Genomic DNA, 19,259 nt, shown 5'->3' with positions numbered 1-19,259 from the left:
TTTTTGTCTCACAATTCTGTCATTTTTTCTCACAATTGCATGATATAAAGTCACAATTCTGAGATATAAACTCACAATAGAGAGAAAAAAAGGCAGAATTGTGACATTATATTATGCAATTGTGAGTTTATATCTCACAATTCTGACTTTATAACTCGCAATTGTGAGAAAAAAGTCAGAATTACTGTTTTTTTTTTTTTTATTTAGTGTCTTGACGTTAAAGTAGTGCATATTTACATATATGAATAATCATTTGAAGCATATTGTATGTTTTATACGCAGCGAAAATAGCATGTAATTTGCCTCTAATATCAGATTTGTCACCAGCTGACATTCTTAGAGAGCGTGGTGAATGTTTATTATACATTCTATATAGAACCTTTAAATGTTCTTTCAGGTGCTTGATGTGTAGAACTGTCACGATCATGTTTTGTTTAATTTCATTGTCTTGTTCTGTATCCACCTTATTCCTGATGAGCCTACTGCGTTTTGAATTATGGGTGGCACTTCCGGTTTGGGGAACTTCCATTAAAAAGACTGAAACGAATCATTTCAGATCATAAGTTTGCCCTTCAAATAAAACTTATCCGTCAGTTTGACTGAATGAGCTGTCAATTTTCCTTCATGTTTTATTTTCAGACATCATGAGAATAGCATAACGCTTGGTATTTTAACGTGCCATGTTATAACAAGAATATCTAAGGCAAGAGCTCTTTTCAGTCACTGCATTCTTTTCCTCGTGATTATTTTCCTTTTTCCCTTTCCATTCCGCATAGTATGAAAAAGGATGACATATACTGCACATTTTTGGTCTGTTCTCCCGATTTAATTTGATATATTCCATTAATAATTCACTGGAATGCACAAAGAATCTCTCGTTTTTTTCCTTGGATCCTCATGTCTCGTTTCAGGTTCGTTTTCACAGGTAAATACAATTTATTATCTGTAAAAATTATGGAAATCACTTTGAAATAGTATCATGCAATGCTTAAGTTGATGAATATTTTTGATTAAGGCAACGTATGTTACATAATACAAATATATATTACTACAGTGATATTTAACCTGTCCATTATTGCTGTGGAAAGAGTCACACTTTTGAGGTTATTCATGGTCTGCTGAAAGTACCTTGTTGATTCTTTTACACTTTTAAATGTCCTTTTAATGTTTGATGGTTGAAGGTGAGCAGAATAAAGTCATCTCACTGTACCGTTTAAAAAAAAAAACATTTTTGGAATAAAGATTCTTTAAAAATTAAGTCAAGAATCCTAGGGTTTTATATATTTTGTAACATTATTTTACACTGTTACAAAATATTTATAATTCAAATAAATCCTGCTTATTAGGGCCCGAGCACCGGTGGCATTAGGACCCTATTGGAATTGCTCTGTTTCTTTTTCTTTTCCGAAAGATCTATTTTTTGAGGGCCTAAACATGTTCGAAAACTCATGAATCTGGTCACAGGTGTCAGAAGTGGTGAAAATTTATGTCTGATATGGGTTTCAGAATTGGGTGTGGCAAAATGGCTCGATTGAGCCACCTACAAAATTTCAACAATGTGCCCCTCACGCTACGTTTCACATACAGGTATGAAATTCAGTAGACATATTTAACAATACCTACAAAAAAGTCTCTTGGAGCAAAATTTGAAACCGAACAGGAAGTGAGATATTTAGAATTTTCTTTGCAAAATTTGTGCACTTTTAGCCATTCCAGACGTTGTACTTTAATGAACTCCTCCTAGAGCTTTAATCAGATCAATGTCATATTTGGTCAGTCTAATCTAAAGGCCTTTGTGACATTAAATTGCGAAGATCTTGAGTTTTCGCTGAAGGGCATGTCTGTGGTGGCCTGACAAAGTTTGATGTTTCGCCATGAAACAGGAAGTTGTTGTAATTCATGGCATACAATGTCCGACCTGCCCCAAACTTCACATGTTTTATTTGAGTCCTGACCTGAAGACATCTACTTGGCAATATTCAGTTAAAGTCATAGCGCAACCTGTGGGCAACAGGAAATGTCTTGTTTTACACTGTGATTAGCTCCTCATGGATACTTAACCAGATCAATATCATATTTGGTCAGTCTAATCTTAAGGCCTTAGCGATGTTAAATTGTGAAGATCTTGGGTTTTCGTTGAAGGGCGTGTCCGTGGCAGCCTGACAAATTCTGATGTTTCGCCATGAAACAGGAAGCTGTTTTAAAAACTTAGCAGGATAAGCTGATTAACCAAGTAAGATTGTTAGCTACGCTTGTTAAGAAATCCCATGCAGGTCTTTTTGGTAGGGTATTATGCATCCTTTAATCAAAAATACATAAGTTTGACCCCTACAGTGGATTGTCTTTTTCACCCAAGCTATTATCATAATAGCATCAAGATCGAACACAAAATGTACATTTAACAGCGAAACGCCTTCCACATTTCCACGACATCTAAGAACAGGTTAAATCTGTGTTCAACTGCATCCTCTTCATCCCATGCAGCCTCCAGTCCCCAGCCTCTGAAGACACAGGATGTGCACCCAGGAACAAAGAGCATGGGTGGGATCGAGGCAGGTGGGGGTTGACTGGGGGAGGAAGCGGAAAGGATAGATGACAGGCCCTCTCTGTTTAGCACGCTAATCATGACTGCCATGCTTGCTTCTGTCGGTCTTACACATGCAAGTCTTCATTCTCCTGACTATCTGGACATCAGTATCTATTCCGACAAGGAGGAAAGTGTAGAAAACACTTGAACACCACCCTAACAATACAGACAGACATGGACCATGATTAAATAGAGTAGCATATTTTCAGTTCTAAAGCATGGTTTCACAATATTTTGCACTGTATTGCCTCACTTTAGGGTCTTGGCTGTAACCAACAATTAAAATATCATAATTTTGAAAAACTGTTCAATTGATTTCCATTCCATTACAAACTAGTTTTAATAAACTGATTTAATGATCCAAAATGTAGTGTGACTGTGTCTCACATTTTGATTGCAACCCTGTTACTGCATGATTTTGTTCCATTGCCAAAAAAAACTGAAAATTTGTGATAACTCTGGACAGACAGATAAAAATCTCATTGCATTTTGTCAATTTTTACAAAGATTGTTGTGTATTTGTCAACCATTCAACCATGTTACCAAAAATATTATAAGAAAAAGAATGTATATTAAAAAAAATGTTAAACATTTGGGATCAGATCTTTGTGTCTTTGAAATAAATCTCTTATGCTCAGCAAGGCTGCATTTACTAGATCAAAAACACAGTAAAAACTGTAATACCGTCACATGTATGTTCCCTTTGTTTAGTTTCCCACCACTCCTTTGTTTCCATGGTCACTGTCATTATGAGTTTGTTTGTTTCAGCTGTGTTTGATTAATTATCTTGTTTCAGTTAGTTATTATTATTTAAGCTGCACCCTTGCCTGCACTCTTTGTCCACTCACTGTTGTGTTTGCAATTAAACCTTTTGAGATTTTGGAACCGGATTCATCGGTCTGCTGTGACTGGACCTACCAAAATAAACTGGGCTGAAGATCATCTCCTCTCCCTCCAGCAAGATGGTTGTCCTCTGGAGCGTTATGCGGAGGAGTTTGTGGAGTTTTCTCATCTTTCCCATCCTGAGTTGGAGCAAAACAATGCTCAATGCTTGTTTCCAGATGGGACTGGATGAGGAAATTATTGAGTTTTTGTCTCCTGGGCATTATCTGCCCTTAGTCGAGTCCATTAATTTCATCCTCTAGCTTAATGGTTCCGATTTCATTGTTGAAGTTAAGGAAAATAAGAGCAAACCTCATCCAGTCCCATCTCGAAAGAACTTGGGCGCTCCAACTCACCCCAAGCCTGCAACTAAACCCTTCACATCCATGAACGTTGGGACCATCTCATCCGCATCAGAGGCTACTCCAGTCCCAGAATTCGCTCCAGCATTCAGACCACAGCCCACTCCAGAGACAATGCCCCTTTTTACCAGGAGTCCAGTGATGGCTCCAGCCCTTGAGCATGGTACAGAGTCCGCTCCAGTTATGTTCTCCAGAGTCAACTCTAGAATGCAGTGTGGGCTCCAGCCCCTAAGCCCACTCCCAGAGTTCGCTCCCATTCTCTACCTCATAGCTCCTCCCAAGAATTTTTTTTATTTTTTAAATGGGGTGGCCCAGCCATAGAGGCCGAGCCTAGCTCCCGTGGCAGAGTCTCCCTGGCCACCTGAACTGCCGGCACCCTGGTCCTCTGAGCTGCTGACACTGCCCTGGAGGCTTCCTGTTCAGCGGAGCCCTCCCCTCGTCAGCCTCCAGGACGACCACCCTTCCACCCCTTGGGACTTATATAGCTAGAGGACGCACCTTCTGGGCAGGGGAGGTTAATGTTACGTGTATGTTCCTTTTGTTCAGTTTTCCACCTCTCCTTTGTTTTCATGGTCACTGTCATTATGAGTTTGTTGGTTTCAGCTGTGTTTGATTAATTATCTTGATTCAGTTTGTCATTTAAGCTGCACCCTTGCCTTTGTCCAGTCACTGTTGTGTTTGTGTTTGCAACTACTTGTCTGCCTGTCTTTTGAGTTTAAACTTTTGAGATTTTGGAACCTGCTTTATCTCTTCATCAGTCGGCCTGCATACACTGCTACAAATACATTATTTTAAGATAATTGTATAATTTATTCCTGTGATGCAAAGCCAAGTTTCCATCATTATTACTCCAATCTTCACATGATCCTTCAGAAATCATTCCAATATGCTGCTTTGCTGCTCAAGACACATTATCAAAGCAGAACAGTTGATAACAGTTAATATTTTTCTGAATGTTTTTTTTTTTTTTTTTCAGGATTTGTTGATGAATAGTAAGTTCAAAAGAGCAGCTTTCATTTGAAATGCATCTTTAATAATGTAAAACATTTTGCAGCCAGTTTTAATAAATTTAACTTGCCCTTGCTAAATAAATTTACTAATATTTTTCAAAAAATCTTTTTTTACACTTGAATTTAATTTAATACATTTTGTTTGTGTTTTTTTTTGTTTTGTTTTTTTTTGTTTTTTAGGAATAAACATTACACAAGGATTTTAAACTATAATTAAGAAATGTCCCAAATTTTGGTAACAGGGTTGCAAACCTAAAATTAACTTAATATATAAAACAATGTATAAAATAAAATATACAATATTTATTCTGATCTCTTTAGATGTATGATTAACATTATCTGAAGGTTAAGCTCTTCACTGACCACTGCACTGCTGAAAATTACTTTTTAATGCTTTCAGACCCTAATTTGTGCCCTATTCATGGAAAGTGCCATTTACATCATCCTTTGTAGGCCATAGTAAACCAAAGCTGCCACAGCTGAGAGAGCGATTAGCAGGTCAAGGCTCTCACTGAATACCTCTGCTGTAGTGAGCTGTGCTCTTTAAGATAGCTAATCAGATGTTGAAGAGAAGCCATTCTCTAGCGGTCCATGAATAAAGAGAACAACAGGACAAAACACATGGGAAGACAACCAGTTTATTGGCAGCTGCTTGAGACTATCTTGCTGTGGCAATAGATTTTGCTCATGGTTATGTCAGAGGCTTTCAGGCTGAATCAATAAATGAAGTCAGTGCTCTTAACAAACAGTGGTCGTGCCCTTTCAGATGGTGGGCTGAGAGCAAAGCCTCTCCCCTCACCACCTCCACTCATTCACTGGCAAACTAAACAGCCATCCTTTACATCAAGCCAACAGTGGTGCTTACGCTAATCATCAAATAAAATGGAAGTGGTATTTATTGTGATTAAAGCATATAAAATCTGCAGTTTAAAGTGAAAATAAACTGTCCCTCTCTTGTTAAAATGGACTGAAATGATATACGATGTACACTATAAAAACAATGGCAGCTGCAATTGCCAGAACTTTGCATAACAAATAGAAAGACTGTGTTTCAGAGATTACAGGATGTGATTGTTGATTGACAAAATACCATCAAAACACATACATGTTAAGGTGATATTTTTTGCTTAAAAATGTTATTTATTTATTTAATTTTCTGGGGTAAGCACATGTTTTTGTCTTATTGAAATATTAGCTGTAAATTATAAACTATTAGCAATTTATACTTATTTTCATTTCTTTCTTTTCTTTCTTTCTTTCTTTTTTTTTTTTTTTTTTTTTACATGTTTTTAGTTTAGTGTTTTATAGTTCATTTACGTGTATTGCCTTGTTAAATATTATGCACATTTTAACCATAAATACAGTTCATTTAACAGACTGTAGCATTTCAACGTTTTGTTAATTTTGTTTTAACCTTAATGTAAATAATTTTTTTGCTTAAAAGCAGTTTAAATTTTTTGGTAAGTAATTTATGCTTCTTTTTTTTTTTTTTTTTTTACATATTTTTAAACAGTAATTCATATTACATTTATGTGTATTGTTTTGTTAAATATACCAATTTTAACCATATGATAACATACAATACAGCTAATCAATTAACAGGCTGTAGCATTACTTTTTTCAGATCAAAATATTAATGTTTTACAGTGCACATTAACATTTTGATATAAAAACATGCCTTTTTGCTTATTACTTATGCTTATGTGTATGTGTATGTTTGTGTCAGCTAGGGGAAGAGCACACAGACCACAAACTTGATGTTCTCTTTCAAAGGAAAGCGTGCTGCATCGAAGACGCTGTGGTAATGCCTCTGTGTGATTGCATCATGAAGCACATGTGAAATCAGTCCAATGGCATGACGGAACATCATAGATAAGTCGTGACCAGGAAACTATAAAGCGCACACAAATTAAACCACGCCAGCTTCTCTGTCTTCAGTAAGCGATCTATGTTGAAATTGTGTGTTTTATTTGGTGTTGTCTGTCTTTATCACACACACACACCCTGCGGCTCAGGTCCCACTGCTGCTGAGGCACAGTGAAGGCTCGCGTTGTGGGGTTTGCAAATCGATCTTGCAGAGGGGTTAGAGATGGGCGTTGCCCTTTCTCTGCCCTTACCTGCTGGGTCCAGTGCTTCATTTCAGGGATTGGAAGCACATTCTGTGGTTTCTTCCGCCCCTGGTGAAGCACCGGTACTGCATCAATCCAGCTCTGAGGAGTTGGACGTTGTTAGTATCGATCCTGTGGATGCTGAGGATTCGCCACCTCACACACAGGCATATGAGGAGCTTATGGAGGTTGTGATTTGTGCTATAGCCAAGTTAAACATCAACTGTCCAGCTGAGAAGCAGGAGGTTCATCATTCAAGTCTATTAGACAAATGCTTCCTGCTGTCAAGATCACAACCTACTCATCTGGGCTTACCATTTTTTCCTAACCTCCACACTGAGGTATCAAGGTCGTGGAATAAACCGGTATCATATCATGTGTTCAGTCCCCAAACATGCAAATTCAAATATCATGGGACTGAAAGAGTATGGTTATAGGGCGATGCCTCAGGTTGAAGAGATGCTTACGAGCTATCTCTCTCCCGAGTCTGCATCATCCCTGAAAGCCCCGAAATTAGCCACTAAGCCTGTGAGAACCACATCTGCACTAGTGGGTAAAGCATACTCGGCACCAAGTCAGGCAGCCGCATGCTTGCACACAATGTCCATTCTGCAAATTTATCAGGCTGACCTGCTTAGTGACCTGGGTGAGGGTGAGGAAGTGGGCCACGAGGCTTTTACTGAGCAAAAGTGACAGATCTTTCTCTCTGGGCCACTAAGGAGACGGCCAATCTATCGGCCACTCTATGGCAGCCTTGAAGAGGCACTTATGGCTTAATCTTTCAGATATCAAAGATTGAGATAAGAGTTTCCTGTTGGATGCCCCGCTCTCTCCTCCTGGCCCTTTTTGCGATTCAGTGAATACAGTCTTCGAGATGTTTCAGGAGGCAAAAAGGCAAGCTGCAGCATTCCAGAAATTTCTTCCTCACCGCACTCAGGTCTCTGGGGCTGCTGGGTGGGAGCAGCCCCAGCTGAGTGTAAGCTCCTCATATAGAGCACAGTGATCGAGTCGGCCCTCTGCCAAAGCCTTCTAAGGATAAGACAGATCTGAGGACCGTCATTATCGCAAAGAAGGCTTCGGCGAAAAAGTCCTGATGCCAGTGGTACAGATGTACAGACTCTTTTTACGAAAGGAGACTGTAGAACGGGTTTCTCCTCCCAGCAGAGAGTTAGGGTTTTACAGTGTGTACTTCATTACTCCAAAGCAGGATGGAGGGTTGCATCCTATTTTAGATCTGTGCCAGCTAAATCATTCTGTCAAGAAGCTCAAGTTCAGAATGCTCACTCTGAAACAAATCATGTCAAAAATCAGGTCCGAGGACTGGTTTGTCATGATAGATTTAAAGGACACATACTTTCATGTCTCCATCCATCCTCAACACAGGAAGTTCCTCAGGTTCGCTTTCGGGGGCAAAGCGTACCAGTATCTCTGCTGGCACATAAACCAGCAGGAGATGATGACTGTGTTCCTGGCATTCAGACACTTCCTCCCAGACCTGAGGGGCCACCATGTGTTGGTCCTCACAGACAACACATTGGTGGTCTCATATATAAATCATCAAGGGGGTCTGCGCTTGCGCCCATTATGCACATCGGCACACCAGATCCTCTTGTGGGCCCAAGGGAAACCTCTGTCACTTTATGTCCTGGGGCATCTAAACCAGGGAGCAGACATCCTGTCAAGGAAGGGGTTGAGGCCCGGGGAGTGGAGACTCCACCCTGCTCCTTTGGGAGTGCTTTGGGCAAGCAGAGGTGGATCTGTTTGCGTCTCAAGAAATGACTCACTGTCCACTATTTTACTCCTTCATGTATCCAGCCCCCCTGGAGTTGGATGCCATGGTACAGACGTGGCCGGGGCTTCATGCACTGGGACGGGGTCCGTCTTCTGCTAGTATCCCCGTTATGGCCAGGCTGGGTTTGGTTCTCCGACCTAGTGTCTCTCCTCGACGGCTCTACATGGGAGATTCCGGTCAGGAGGGACCTTTTCTCTCAGGCGAGGGTCTCATTTCTTCACCCCCACCAGGAGTTATGGAAACTGTGAGCTTGGACTCCGAAGTTGTAGAGACCATACTCCATTCCAGAGCTCCCTCCACGAGGAGGCTGTAAGTGCCCTGAAGTGGAAAGTTTTCACTTCATGGTGCAGGAGTCACATGCTGGACACAGATAACTGCCCAGTTGGTACAGTACTGGAGTTCCTGCAGGATTGATTCTCTGCAAGGTTATTCCCATCCATCTTAAAGGTGTTTGTGGTGGCCATAGCTGCTTACCACACTCCATTAGATGGTATGTCTGTTGGGAGACACCCATGATAACTCGCTTCATTCATGGCACTCTGAGGCTGAGGCCTGCGCCACAATCGAGGGTGCCGACTTGGGATTTGGCCATAGTTTTAGAAGGCCTTTCCCTAGCTCCCTTTAAGCCTATTGAGGAGATTCCCGAGAAGTTCCTAACTCTCAAGACTGTGTTCCTTCTCGCTATTTCATCTCTCAAGAGAATTGGAGACTTACAAGCCTTGATTTTGCACAGGGCATGGTAAAAGCCTTCTTATTTCCTAAGCAAAGTTATGTTCCTAAGGTTCCCACTAATGTGGCAAGCCCTGTTATGTTGCAGGCCTTCCTCCTACCTTCATTTCATATCCCAGACCAGGAGAAGTTAAATCTGCTCTGCCCAGTTAGGGCGTTAGATGCTTACATCCACAGAGCTGCCCTGTGGTGTAAAAATGGCCAGCCTTCACCTTTGGTGGTCTGGGCCCACTCAACCAGAAGAATGGCTGCTTCTAAAGCTTTGCTTTCGGGAGTCTTTCTTCAGGAAGTCTGTGATGCGGCAGGGTGGTCCTCACCACACACATTTGTGAGGATTTATAACCTGGATCTGGCCTCGACCCCAGGGTCCTGGGTGCTCTCTTCTTAGTATGCACTCACAATTTCACACAGACAGGCACTTGTTACTGTGGCGGCATGGGTATTGAGGTTCCCACTGCATCTTTGACACAGCAAGAAAAGGAACGTCTCAAGTTACGTATGTAACCATGGCTGCCAGAGAGGTAATGAGACATTGTGTTGCTCTGCCATACTCCCTGCATGCCTGTGACTGACTTGCTTCAGCCTATCAGAAGCCTATTTGTTTTGGGTGTGCTTTATAGTTTCCTGGTCATGATGTTACCCGCCTATGGCATTCTGTCATGCCATTGGACTGATTTCACATGTGCTTCATGACGCAATCATGCAGAGGCGTTCCCACAGCGTCTTCGACACAGTGTCTCGTTCCCTCTCAGGGAACCATGGTTACATATGTAACCTGAGACATTTTCTGGCATATGACAAATATAATTGCTTTCTCATGTCATGCAGGAAGGTCAATTGAATATATCCAGCGATTTGACACACTTAACAATAAATTTGTGTCGTTCATTCTGATGTGTTGTTTCTGAATACTGTTCACAGCCAGTAAGACATTCCCTGCCTGATACTGTTGTGTAACGAAATACTACATTGAGCGTTTTTGTGCAACTTTTTGACTGACTGAACTGTTTTTTTAGTATCACTGATATACTATTATAGTTATTGTTAATATTTTGTATTAGATTGTTTGAATTAGATATTTTGATTTTAACTTTGTTGTGTATTTTTGCCATTTTTATGTTTCTTTTAAGGTTTTGTTTTTAATTTTAGTTTTAGATATTTTAGTACTTTAAACAAAAAAAGAAATGTTGACTTGTCAACACACTGAAATAAAATAAGTTTAATTTTTTATGTTTTCTTTTATTTCAGTTAATGTTTATTATATTTTATTTCAAGTAACCCTGAACTGATACAATAATCAAGTATGCTCTCCAAAACTTATTTAATATGCAACATTGAAAAATCTGATTCTTTTCTTTGTGAATTAGTTTGTTTGTATGGCACATGATCATGAAGTGGTTGAAAATGTTCCTGACCTCCACTCATAGAAATGAGGTTCCCTAGGGCCCCGGCTTATCTGAGGGGCCCAAGAAGATGGTCAATAATAAATGCAGATCATTACTCCCGATAGGAAGATAATTTAATAACACTGGGGACTATTTTCATTATCACACAAGGCTTGCTCTGGTCATATATTTGCAATTCTTAGCATGTTTACTGCATTCAGCAGCTTGTTGCCAAATTGTGAAAATATTTTATTTAAAAAGAAGAGATAAATCAATAATCAATTAAGTATAAGTGTTATCCATGTTGAAGAAAATTTTAGTTTGAAAGTCTAAAGACACTTATCAGGTGCAGTATAACAGCAGCTTTTCTTGTGTAATTGCAATTTTCTTATAAATATACAAAAAAAAATACACCATCAAAATCTTTACAGGATTAAAGCATGTGCCTTCTATTATTGGATTTCATATATCTATAATTAATTGATTTGCATCTGCCTCTTAACGGATCACACACAAGAGACAACTCATTCTAGACAATCAAACTGTGATTCAAGTGCTCATATGCATCATGGAAGATTGCGATTGGCAGGAGGAATCAAAAGCTACGGAAGAGTTCTGTGATACTCAAACAGTCCCACACAAAGACACTAAAAGCATAAAAATCATTCAAAGTGAACAATGAATCAGAAAGAATAGTAATTTATTTTAATTGCGGGGAGCACAAATAGGACGCCAGTGCTAAAATCACTGCACAGGCGATCCATAACAGAACAATTCTAGAACTGAAGGCTTTTGAACATAAAAAGCACTTCAAGTAACAATAAGCCATTAAGGGCTATAAAATTTTAAATTTGCTTACTGCACCGGAAACTCAGAAATCAACTCTGAATTTTAACGAGTGCATCAGTGCTGATAGCCTGATACAATCCTAAATTAGATTAAGTGCAAAAAATGAATTTTTATCTTGCAAAAAAGCACTTAAGCATGAGTTGCAGAAAATGCAAAACTTTATCTCACAAAACTTCAACTGCCAGTCAGACCTGAACCCTAGTTTCTGGTTCAGAAGTAACACAAGGCTGAAAATGTCCATAGATTTTCAGTTGGTTATATGTTTCTGCAACTTTCAAAGAGCAGAAGCAGAATAGATTCTTTCACGAACATGCTTTCACAAGTTCGCCTGCCCATTCAGTCTGAATGGTTAATGGTAAAACAAACTTGGCTTGCTGTCCTCCGAACAAGAGGCTCGGCTCGAGCTCCGAGTTAAACCCCCTATAACAGTACTGCATAGAGGGAGAATAAGAGAAATAGAGGAGGAGATGGGGAGGAGGAGGGATGCTGGAAGAATTGTCGCTGGGATGACGCAGTGACTGCTGCTTATATATGCTCGTAATATGTTACTCCAACATATGGCAACCTTTTGACCTTTTTTGTTAACTCAAACTATACGAGTTTGTTATCCAAAGTCTTTTAATCCAAATTTATCCAAAGTTATCCAAAAGTCCTAATCCAAAGTAGTTATCCAAAGTCCTAATCCAAAGTTATCCAAAGTCTTTTGCTTTTTGGCTACGGGTGAATCTCCAGTTGTAACTGATGATTGTCATTTGGATCTTTCTGGATTACAATCCACCATCAAAATGATAAGTTTAATTATTTCAGCTGCTGTGAGAACAGGCTATAAATGATCTGCTACCAGCAGCATCCTCACATGATAAAACCGACTAGCCTGGACGGGACTCCTTCCTTTCTGTTTACGGACGTGATGTAATGACGCACAGAGGAACTGCTGCATGCTTGAATTTCCTGTGGAAATCCACCATGTCGCTCTTATTATAAAACATTATTACAAGCTTATCGTTGTGAATCGAGATAAGATAATGAGATAGCAAAATTGATTTTGGATCATTTTTAACCAAAAAAAGTTATGGACTGCAGCTTTAAGTGAAAATTCCCCTTTTGTATTCTGGCTAAATTAGGTTTTTTATGATGAAATTAAGTTATATTAAGTAACATTTTGAACATAAAGGCCTGTGCTTTTGATTAAAAAGACTATTTTGCTGGATATTTTTGGTGATTCTGAATAATGTGGTACTTGCAATTGGGTGTCTGTTAGATGAGAGCATGTGAGTAGCAGACTGAATGAAACTTTCATTATGGAACGAGATTAAAAGCGAGTCATCATGCGACCAGAATATACGTAAGTGCTTTTGTGCCACTCTGAATTGGAGCCTATCATACTGTTTTTCGCAATCAGAGATTAATGTTTAGACTAGATTTTTCATGTTATTGCAAATGCAATGTTGTAATGTCACAAATGTTAAGAATGCCATAAGGGTTTGAAATAAAATGAGAGTAAATCATATCAGAATTTTCATTTCCAAGTGAACTGTTCCTTTATGTGAGTAATTATTGACCAAAATAAGCTGTAATGTATACCAGACTTTATGCTGACAGTCAATATTCTGGAGTCTGTTTTTATTTTATTTATTTATTTATTTATCAACAACACTGATGGCACCTCTAAAAGTTAAAGGTCTGAGTGGGGAGGTAAAATATGTCCTATTGTAATAAGGGGTCCTGCCAAAGAGTTTGGGTTTAATAAAGCCAGGTTCCAAAAAGGAGTTTTTTGTGACTATTTTGGGTTCCTCAAAGAACCTATCAGTAAACAGTTCTTAAAAGAACCATTTTTCTCACTGTGAAGAACATTTCAATAGAGAGTATGCACGTGAGGTCACTGTTGGCCGGAGCGACTGCGGTTATGCTCACTGAGTGGCAAAAAGACTGAGTGGAAAAACGCACAAAACACATCCAAAGTGGGAAAGAGTTTTGCGATTAACTATACAAATAGATTTGACAAAAAATCTGAGGTATATTTTTACAGACTGCCAAAAAGAAAAGCAAATGGATCACTGCAATTCACAGATATAACTTGACTCCAGGCACCGAAACGTGGATTTGCAGATATCATTTTATCAATACGTTGAATTTTGAGGTAAAATCATACCTTATATATTGTATTGTTATTGACAACTCATCAATTAAATATTTACCATCTTATTTTCTTCATAATTGGATGTTTTTAAATAAACACTGACAAAAACTATACAAGTTTTAGGGCTGGATGATACATATAACATTGATATAACTGATGACTTATTGCATTTATATAAAGCATTCACAGGCAAATTTGCTTAATGTATTTGGCATCGAAATCAGGCACATATAAATGTCAGGAAACACGATTCCTGGCTGCATGTCAATATCCATGGATCACTGGATCTTTGGTAAGTTGTAAGGAACACTAAACTGATAATCATTTGTTCTGCTTTGCAGTTTCCCCTATTAAATCCAGTCATGCGGCAGCTCTTTTGCCACTCAGTCCGGTTGAGGGAGCGCGTTCCGGCGGGAAAGTGACGTCAATGCATACTCTCTATAACAACCTTTTTAATCCATAAAGAACCTTTTGCGCAATGGAAAGGTTCCATGGATGTTAAACGTTCTTCAAGGAACCGCAGACGCCAATAAAGAACCTTTATTTTTAAGCATAGATGACTTTGATGAGTGAACTGTTGAGTTATATCATAAAGCTTTGGGCTTTGAACACTGACCTGGCTCACAATCCTGCTGAGAGTTTAGAAACAGTGGGTATGTCCTGGTCAAACGTGTTCTTGTGTGAAATGTCAAATATCAGTGGAAATGCCGCTATGCCAAAACAGTTTGATACCTCCACCAACCTCTAAAGCCTTCCTAGAGAACTGAAGCAACAAATGGGTTACGTTTATGTAGTGGTTATGAAGGGTTGCAGGTCTGTTCCTGCTTGGGTCACAGAGAGGAGGGGATAAAAATGCAACTGACCATATAGCTGTCCATTTAGCATAGCAAATAAGCTTATATGTAGTGCAGTGCATGTGCTCGTGAGGGCAGGTTTAAACGCAGCCCGTGTCCCAATCCCAGTCTCTCGCTCCACTTACCTGTCCAGTTTTCAATTAAACTAATAAAACACTGTCTTTTTTTTTTTTTTTTTCGTAATATAAACTGTAAAATGCAAGAAAAAACAGTTAACAGTAAGTTCCCTTACTATATATGGGGAAAAGCTGTAATAGATCGAGCCTTACATTTCACCCAATTCTTCAGTAAAATACTGATAAACATACCGTTTTTGCAAGTAAAATAACAAATCATCTTTTAATTTACAATGAAAAGCTGTAAACTGACATATCCAGAATTCATATTCGATGGTTTTTCGTTTTAATAAATATATTTCTTTTTTCTTTTTATCAGTTATGTGCATTAGAGTTTTACGTTACATGTTGTTAAATTAATGTTGTGTTGCCATGATGGTGTTTTGTTTTGTCCAACAGCTACTGACTGCGTAGAGCCACCGTGATGTTAAATGGCCAATTACATCTAAAACATAGAATGAAAAGAAGAAGAGGAAAAAAAACAACAACAACAACTGAGCAATGGTACAATGTCCTCCAATAGCAGCTGAAACACGCAGCTTACCTTGTGCCTTTATCACCCATCGCGCGGATCTGCGTGCGACACGTTCCACAGAAACTCTTCTGCTCGTGGGAAAAAGATGAGAGGGGTTGCCGAGAAGGCAGAAGGAGAACAGAAGGATGGAGAGAGAGACTGAAAGAAAGAAAGGGAATTTACTACGCTGCGTTATAGCGCCGCTGTCACTTAAGCAGCTCTCCTTCCAGATGAATCCAATTACAGGAGCATCTCCACTGCCGCTTGCCAACAGACAAACCCCGCGTTTCCAAATAAAAACAAGCAAAAGCCGGCGATTCTTCACCGCCTTCCTGTGATGCTCTGATTTAGGAGTCCTTCAGGTGAGAATGTAGGAAAAATAAATGCTGCTTGGAGAATCCTAAAGATTTAGAAGCTTCCGTTTGATATCCACACTGCCTCCGTCTACCAGAGCTCTCTCGCCCTCCCTTCCGCTGCGTTTCTCTCTCTCTGTCTCCCCTCCTCTCTGGATGTGTGAGGGTATGTGTGCGGGAGCTGAGGTGAGTGGGTGATGAGATTCTCAGCTCGCCATCACTGTGAAAAGAGCGCGCGCGCTGTCGCCGCGGCATTACATCTCGAACATTGACATCATTTAAAGTGGTGTCACATTTCAGTTAAGCATTAAATCAATATTGGACAGGATCAAGCATATCAATCAGACATCGTGTGAGTTTAAGATAGTTTTATTAACTGAAAAAGCATCCCTGATGTTTTTAGTGTTTTTTTTTAGAGTGGTTTACATATCAGTTCAGATGTAGCTATAAAAAAGCCTAAATTCGTTTCATACAGGCATTGAAATTAAGATTTCAAATTTCAAATTTCAAAATTCAAAATTTTTTTTTTTTTAAATCACACATATGACATCAGATATTACACAGCAATACCCATGCATTTCATAATTACTTCAGCCTGTTATGGCAAAACATGTAACACTCTAAAATACATTAATGTTCTAAAATGAATGCTAAAACCATGTTATATTGGCACTTTCCATAACATTTGGTGTCCCTTTAAAAAAAAATATATACATTTTTTTAAACCTAAAATTAAGCAGGAAGCTAGCTTTAAAACACATCAAATGTCTCAAACATTTATCAAAGTTTCTGTGCAAAAAAGATATCAAGCAAATATTTTCTTTAAGCTAAACTCTACAAAGTGATACAGTTGCAAGAAAAAGTATGTGAACCACTTGCAGAATCTGTGAAAATGTTAATAATTTTAACAAAATAAGGGAGATAATACAAAATGCATGTTATGTTTTATTTAGGACTGTGCTGGGTAAGATATTTTACATAAAAGATGTTTTATGAAGAACAGAGCTCAGTTTAACTGCTCAGAATAAACAAGGGACTCGTGAACAATCATCACAAAACACAAGTGGATCATCCAGGTAATCACACAGTATTAAGAATCAAGGGTTCACATTCTTTTGAACTGGATTATTTTAATAAATTCAGCTATTATAAGGATTATATGTAAACATCTTTTATGTAAAATATCTTACCCAGGACAGTACTAAATAAAAAATAACATGCATTTTGTATGATCTCTCTTATTTTGTTTAAATTTTGCACATTTCAAAGTGGTTCACATACTTTTTCTTGCAACTGTAAATCTGCAACCCTGTTTCAGTTAGCTACCTATTATTTTACTATTTAATTTTGATGTTCATTTAATGTAGAAAACATCTGAAAGGGTTTAAACTATATCATGACAGGAACGCTGATGTTTCAGGACCCATTTTTAACCTATTAATAGAAAGTGCCTATCAGAACATATAGACAAGCATGGACTTATTCTTATTTGCTCTTGTTCTTTTGCTTTCCTATGTACTGTAAACAACAGACTTCATCATCAAACTCACTTTTGTCCTTACTCTGTAGTTTTGCTTGGTAAAAGAGTTAATTTTTGGTCACAAAATAATAAATAAAATAAAATAAAACATATAACAGAGTTTGTATATACACTTTTTTTTTTACAAAAATGAGTGTGTTGTTAACAAATATATGTATGTGGCTGTTCCCTTGATAACTGCACACCTCTGAGAATAATCCACATTTGGAAAGGCAGGGTTCAGTAACAATATAATAATAATAATAACGCTTTACTCAAACATTACAATATCGCTTTTCGGGGGAAAACGAATACAAAAATCTGTTTTTGTAATAATTTTGCTGTTCAAACTAATTTAAATGTACAACAGTTATTCTCATAGAGTCAACAAAAATATCTACCAGATGTTTTCTTATCAACAGATGGGACTTGATCTCATAAAGTGGCTTCATCATTTTTGATTTACTTAACCAGAGTATTTCAAATGTTTTCAAGCAGGCCCTGAAAAACATATAATGTAATCAATAAATCTATTTTTGGCATTACATTGCATTGCAACATTATTTTCATGACGATTAAGTACATTTCCATCTCAATTCTCATGCATGGCGATAAACCTCATTGCCATATATGTATACATGTAAACTTGTTTTTAAGTATTTATAACTTGTAATATTTTAATTATGGTAGAATTGGTTGTACGGCCTTTTATTTATGCTGGTGTTATTTTTAAAAAATAATTGTGAAAATATAACTACTTGTTTTCTTTGATTTTGGGTTGAAATATAATTTTACGATAACTCACAATACAAATCTGTGATTTCTGTGGCACACATTAAATCAATAGCAACTACACTGTAAAAAAAAAAAAAAGAATTGTTGGTTTAACTTAAAATTTTGATTAAATTTTGATTTCATTGAAATTAAAAAAAATTTAGTTAATACAATGAAGGCGATTGATTTAATCAACAGAAACTCAAAATATTATGTTACCACATTAATCATCACATTAAGTTGATTTGACAAAAGAAAAAATGTTGTGATAACAATCATTTTTTACAGTGTAGCACATATGGCAGTTTTAGGTTAATAAATATTCTAGACTCTGGTCCAACAGCTGACAAGAGTAAGATGGGCATTAGACTTTCCTCACCTATAATTAAGATGCAAATGAACGCAGCAGATTAAATCACATGCCAGTCTGTGCATTACGCTGGACTTGTGTGATCTCTGATGCCAGTAATTTGGGTCTTCAAAGTCAGTCAGAGCAGTGCGGTGTGATTCTCATCAGACAGAAGGCCCTTTTAAATGCTAATCCGAGCGCAGTTTAGCAGTGAGCATACTGGGTCTCTATGGCAGCACTAAAGAGTGTGGCGGAGAGCAAGGCTTCCTCTCATTCATTTTTAAAACACGAGTCCCTTTTTATAATAAATTACCAGAGTCAATCCAGTATGACTGAGCACCTCCCTGAGGCAGCGATTAACAACATACAGTGGGGTCTGTGTATGAGATGACTAGTGAAAATGTTTCTATTTTGCATTCATCTAATTTAAATTTCATTACAAATTATATTAGCAGCATAACAATTTGAGTGTAAAAACATATTTGGTGTGTCTCCCTTTTGCTTTGATGACAGCAACACTCAAGCTGCATGAACCTGACGATCATGTGATATTAATCATTATCAAATACATAAATCATATTAAATACATCATAATTTTCATTGTGGTCTAAGGCATCTGAAATACATACATTACGGTTCAAAAGTTTGGGTTCTGTAAGATTTTAGGACAAAGTCTCTTCTGCTCACCAAGGCTGCATTTATTTGATTAAAAATGTAGTAAAACAGTAATATTGTGATATATTATTACAATTTGAGAGAACCGTTTGGTATTTTAATATATGTTAAATGTAAGCTGAATTTTCAGCATCATTACTCCAGTCTTCAGTGTCACATGATCCTTCAGAAATCCTTCTAATATGATGATTTGCTGCTCAAGAAACATTTTTGATTATTATCAACGTTGAAAACAACCACAATACATTATTTTCAGGATTC

The 19,259-nt window shown here is 38.0% G+C and overlaps 1 protein-coding gene across 1 annotated transcript in view; it reads right to left on the bottom strand.

Annotated features, from left to right (window-relative positions):
• Positions 1–16,843, bottom strand: part of arrb1 (arrestin, beta 1) — a 54,840-nt gene extending 37,997 nt beyond the window's left edge. The window contains exon 1 of the mRNA XM_048161957.1: positions 15,359–16,843. Coding sequence (XP_048017914.1) covers positions 15,359–15,378 — 20 coding nt within the window. The 5' untranslated portion in view covers positions 15,379–16,843. The remainder of the gene's footprint in view (positions 1–15,358) is intronic.
• Positions 16,844–19,259: the final 2,416 nt, after the last annotated feature.

The sequence above is a fragment of the Megalobrama amblycephala genome, linkage group LG16, assembly GCF_018812025.1.
Source record: "Megalobrama amblycephala isolate DHTTF-2021 linkage group LG16, ASM1881202v1, whole genome shotgun sequence".
In the NCBI taxonomy this organism is placed as follows: Eukaryota; Metazoa; Chordata; class Actinopteri; order Cypriniformes; family Xenocyprididae; genus Megalobrama; species Megalobrama amblycephala.
Note: the sequence above shows the minus strand (reverse complement) of the source record. Positions and strands in the feature narration are given on the sequence as shown.